Here is a 4,692-nt window from a genome sequence, read left to right on the forward strand (position 1 = left end):
ATCATTTTGAATTAGGTTTTTAGGTTATTCGGGTTGGTCGGGTTCAGATTTAGGAGTTTTGGGTTTAATTTAAGTCCAGGTCGGATTCGGGTAGGGTTTTTTAAAAAAATGTCTAACCCGATCCGATCCACCTGAATTGATACCCTTACGTGAGATAACCCTTCTAGTCCTTTTTCCCCCTCTATTCTCTTGTATTTTTCAAGTCTATTCATTTTTTTTATATCGCATAAAAATAAAAGGTCATATGATAAACTTCCATACCAACATATTGATATCAACTATAGTCTGCAATCATACCAACATTAATGTACCGTATTCCATTAAATTTTAAAAATTAAGCTTACTTAGGCGAGAATAGTACTAGGATGGGTGACCCTGGGAAGTTCTCGTGTAACACATCTTTTTCAAGTCTCCTCCTATATAAAGGACCACTGCGTTAGGACAAATGCCCTTGTGAGTTACCCATTCCAGATTGTGTGGAGGCATCCTAGAGGGACCGCTAAGGTGACGACATCACCTTTTGTCCCAACTATAATAACCTTTACCTACCCCCGGGGCAATGGTGCAATAGTAAGATGTCTCCTCAGTTTCCAGGTATCTATGGATCGAGTCTTAACTTCGACGAATTAACAGATGAATTTCTCTTACTATGTGGTTGATCTAAGAACGCTGGGATGATATATTGCCCGCTGTGAGCACTTCCCGATTTACCCCAGTGGTCGGTGGAAAACTTCCATAGGGTCGAACTAGTCACCCCTAAGATGAGTCGGCGTAAGCTGAATACCTAGTACTAACTAAAAGAACTATAATCTTTACCTTGCCCTCTGGGCTATCGTGCAATGGTAGGACACTCATGTAGTCTTCCAAGAATCCATAATTTGATTCCCAGCTATAGTGCACTGTAGGATATTTTCCTCCTATTCTCAACTATGGTGCACTGTAGGATATTTTTCTCCAATTTGATGACAAACTTGGGATGTTGGCTGCTGGGTCATCCGTTGCGAGCACTTCTAGATTTACTATGATGGTTAGTAGAAAACTTTCTTGGGCTGGACCAGTTATTCCCAAGATTAATCGTCTCAAAGGTGGGATAATATATGCTCTCTCTCTCTCTCTCTCTCTCTATATATATATATCCCTACCGCGTACACCTTATGCAAACCTCAAATATTTTTTCGATTTGAAATTTTTTATGTGCTTAATACTATAACCCAACCTCTAAAAACTAAAGACAAAATTTGATTTGAGATTTTGTGTGTGCTTAATACTATAACTCAACCTCTAAAAACTAAAGACAAAATTTGATTGCCATCAGGGACGGATCCAGGAATTAGAGTTGGGGGGGGGGGGGGGGCTTGAACTTAATATAATAAATTATATATTATTATTAAAAATATATAATAAATTATATAGATATATAACAAAAAAAAATTATTACATTATATTGTTCAACAAAGTTGTGCCCTACGAGATTTTGAAACATAAAATTCATCTATAATAGAATCTATATCTATATCTTTAGCTAAATCTCGTTCAATATAGAGTGTCAAACAATCTTCAAGAAAATCATCCTCCATTTTATTGCGAAGTGCCGTCTTCACATGCTTCATTGCTGAAAAGGCTCGCTCAGTAGTGGCAGTAGAAACAGGTAATGTCAAAACGAGATGAATCAATCTAGTTAACATAATGTAAACCTTTGACCGCCCACTCTCAATCAATTGCTGACACAACTCAACAAGTGTAGAAGCCTTCAAATTTTGCATCACATCAAGTTTATAATGTACCAATTCATATTCCAAAGCAACGATGTCTTGATTTGTGAAATCTTCAGGATAAAACTTCTTTGCAAGTTTGCAAATATCATCACTGTTAATTGAATCAAATGAATTTTTCGGATCTAAAGCTGTACTAAGAGAAAGAAGTTCCACTGATGACTCATTGAACCGAGTATTTAACTCCATCAAAATGAAATCTATTGCTACATTAAAAACATCAAAGTGATAATGATGCTCAATTGTAGTTTGCTGACGAGAACGACCAATCTTATATAGGCAATCAAGGTCAGGCACATCAATATCATTTCTCGAACAAAAAACTTTCACTTCTTGAAGAAATTCTTCCCACCCACATTCTCTAAGTTCTTGAAGGATGGTTTTGGTAGTAGAGACAAATGTAATAGCAGTCAAAATGTCTTGAGATTTTCTTTGAAGAATTTGACAAAGAATATCTGTTGTTCTCATAATTTTATGCATCAAGTGCAAAATGAACACAAATTCAAAGCTTGCCATGTTTCTGTAAATTCCCCGAACTTCAGCCTTAGCTCTTCCATTTGGAGAATAGTCACTAAGAACTTCAAAAACTTTGCAAGTTGCAGCGTACATACCTATCAAGCTTTTTACTGAGTCATAGTGAGAACTCCAACGAGTAGCTCCTGCCCGCTGCAAATTACCAATCTGATTGGCCCCACTTCCAGAATCACGTTCTCCGATTGCCAACATATGTTCAATTTCATTTCTTTGTGCAGTATGTAACTCAGCAATGCGCTTAGTAGAAGAAGTAACAACATTGACAATATTATCCAAATGAGAAAAGAATTCCCAAATAACACTGACATCCTTAGCGGCAGAGACCAATGTTAATTGTAGTCGATGAGCAAAACAGTGAACATAGTATGCATAAGGACAATCTCTGAGAAATAATGCCTGGAGTCCATTCCACGCGCCACGCATATTGCTAGCACCATCATATCCTTGGCCTCTGAGTTTCTTAACTTGTAGATCATGATGAACAAGAACATTTGATATTTCTTTTTTCAAATTCAATGAGGTAGTATCACTAACACTTTTGCTAGCAAAAAATCTTTCTGTCAAAATCCCATGATTGTTCACAAACCTCAAGATAATGGCCATTTGCTCCCGTTTAGATATATCTCGTGTTTCATCAACAAGAATACAGAAGAATTTATCTCCAACTTCTTTACGAACCATCTGTCGTACTCTATTGGCCATAATATCTAAAATATCTTTCTGAATTTCTGGAACAATATATTGGGCATTTTTTGGAGCATTCTCAAGTACAACTTCATTAATTTCCGTACTCATTTTTGCAAAAGCCTTCACCAATTCAAGGAAATTCCCACGATTAGATGAAGATAGAGATTCATCATTACCTCTAAAGGCACAACCTTGAAGTGCTAGCCATCGAACAGTGACAATTGAGGTCTTCAAACATAAACGATTTTTCTCCTTTTCTTCTTTAGCTTGAACATACATCACATTATCAATATGCTGAGAGGGTCTCATCAAATTTTCAGCCCTTCTCTCAGACATAGTATGAGGCGAAGAAGCTACAGAACCAATATGGGCAAGAAATGCACATGTTTTTCCTTGGTTTACCCTTTTCCAATTGTCAAATCCTTCACTGACTAGTGCCGAGATATTAGATGAATTAATATCATTCAGAAAAAGAAAACAATAAAAACAATATGCCTTATTTGTTGAAGGCGAATACTTTAACCAATGAAATTTCTGAAACCATTTTTTCTGAAACCGACGATTTTGATTTCCAAATTTTGTAGCCGGATACTCCAACATATCTGGTTGATAAGGCCCCATCTTTAGATATGAACGTCTTATCTCATCTCGTGTATTAACATGATATTCACATATTGGTTTTCTTTTTCCCGGATCTCGTTCAATACAAGCAGATGATGATTGATGGTCTTTGCTAGGAGAAGAAATTGAAGAAATTTGGACACTAGGAATGAGAAGACCTTCACTAGATTGATTTTCCATTGTAGTAGGAATTGAAGTACTTTCACTAGTTTCACGATCTCTCTTTTTAAAGAAAGATGATATTAATGTCTTTCCTTTCTTTGTAGCAGATTGATGTTCCATCTTGAAATAGTTAAAATTAAATCCCTAAATAAACAAGTAATAGGTTACTAATGGCTTAAAGTATAATGAATTAGGAAGGGAAATAGTTATATAACTTGAGATAAAATATAAATTATTATCTTATTCTAAAATAAAATACTGAAAGCTAAAGTCAATTAAAAATATTGATAAAATCAATTGTTAGAAAGATGTTTAAATTTCAAGGTGATATGATAAATCATAATAGAACTCCATAAGACCATACTGATCAAAGTTTTTCAAGCTTGGATGCCCTTGCAATCCGAGCTTGAAAATCCATAAAAAAAACAAGCCACGACCATAAAAAAACAAATCACAATATCAGATTTAAATATTGGTGCCGTGTTGATTAGTTAGTCATCAAAGATTTTTGTGATGACAATCCATTAAACAGCAATCTGACTTCTAATGACTAATGATAATCCATAAAAAAACAAATTTTAAATCAACACGGCACCAATTTTAAATCAACACGACTTCTAATGACTTCTATGAAACAGAAGCGGTGAAGCGGTGAAGCCGGCTTTAGCAAAATGGCAAAACCAACACGGCAAGTCGGCAACGCGACCAACGCCATTAGAATGTGCAATGCTTTGACAGCGAAGTCGGCAGCAAGCCACAACATGCTCTCGCTGTTTAATGGTGGCCACGACAATGAAGTCGGAGGCGATTGCAAACATACAGTAGAAAGGAGGAGAAGAAAATATTAGGGATTTTGTCATTTAGGGTTACCTGTCCTCGGTCCTCCTGTGTCCAGAGTCTGGATGCTCATATGCTG

At 36.1% G+C, this 4,692-nt stretch overlaps 1 protein-coding gene across 1 annotated transcript; it reads right to left on the reverse strand.

The window, feature by feature from the left end:
- Window positions 1-1,448: 1,448 nt before the first annotated feature.
- On the reverse strand, window positions 1,449-3,896 carry LOC122013596 (zinc finger MYM-type protein 1-like). The gene has a single exon (XM_042569853.1). The coding sequence runs from the start codon at window positions 3,894-3,896 to the stop codon at window positions 1,449-1,451; it is 2,448 nt and encodes an 815-aa protein (XP_042425787.1).
- Between the last annotated feature and the right edge of the window lie 796 nt (window positions 3,897-4,692).

This window comes from Zingiber officinale, chromosome 8B, assembly GCF_018446385.1.
Source record: "Zingiber officinale cultivar Zhangliang chromosome 8B, Zo_v1.1, whole genome shotgun sequence".
Classification (NCBI taxonomy): domain Eukaryota; kingdom Viridiplantae; phylum Streptophyta; class Magnoliopsida; order Zingiberales; family Zingiberaceae; genus Zingiber; species Zingiber officinale.

Bases quoted from the DNA above. Each gene is read 5' to 3' on its own strand.
- LOC122013596 (XM_042569853.1), bottom strand. From the start codon at position 3,896: ATGGAACATCAATCTGCTACAAAGAAAGGAAAGACATTAATATCATCT.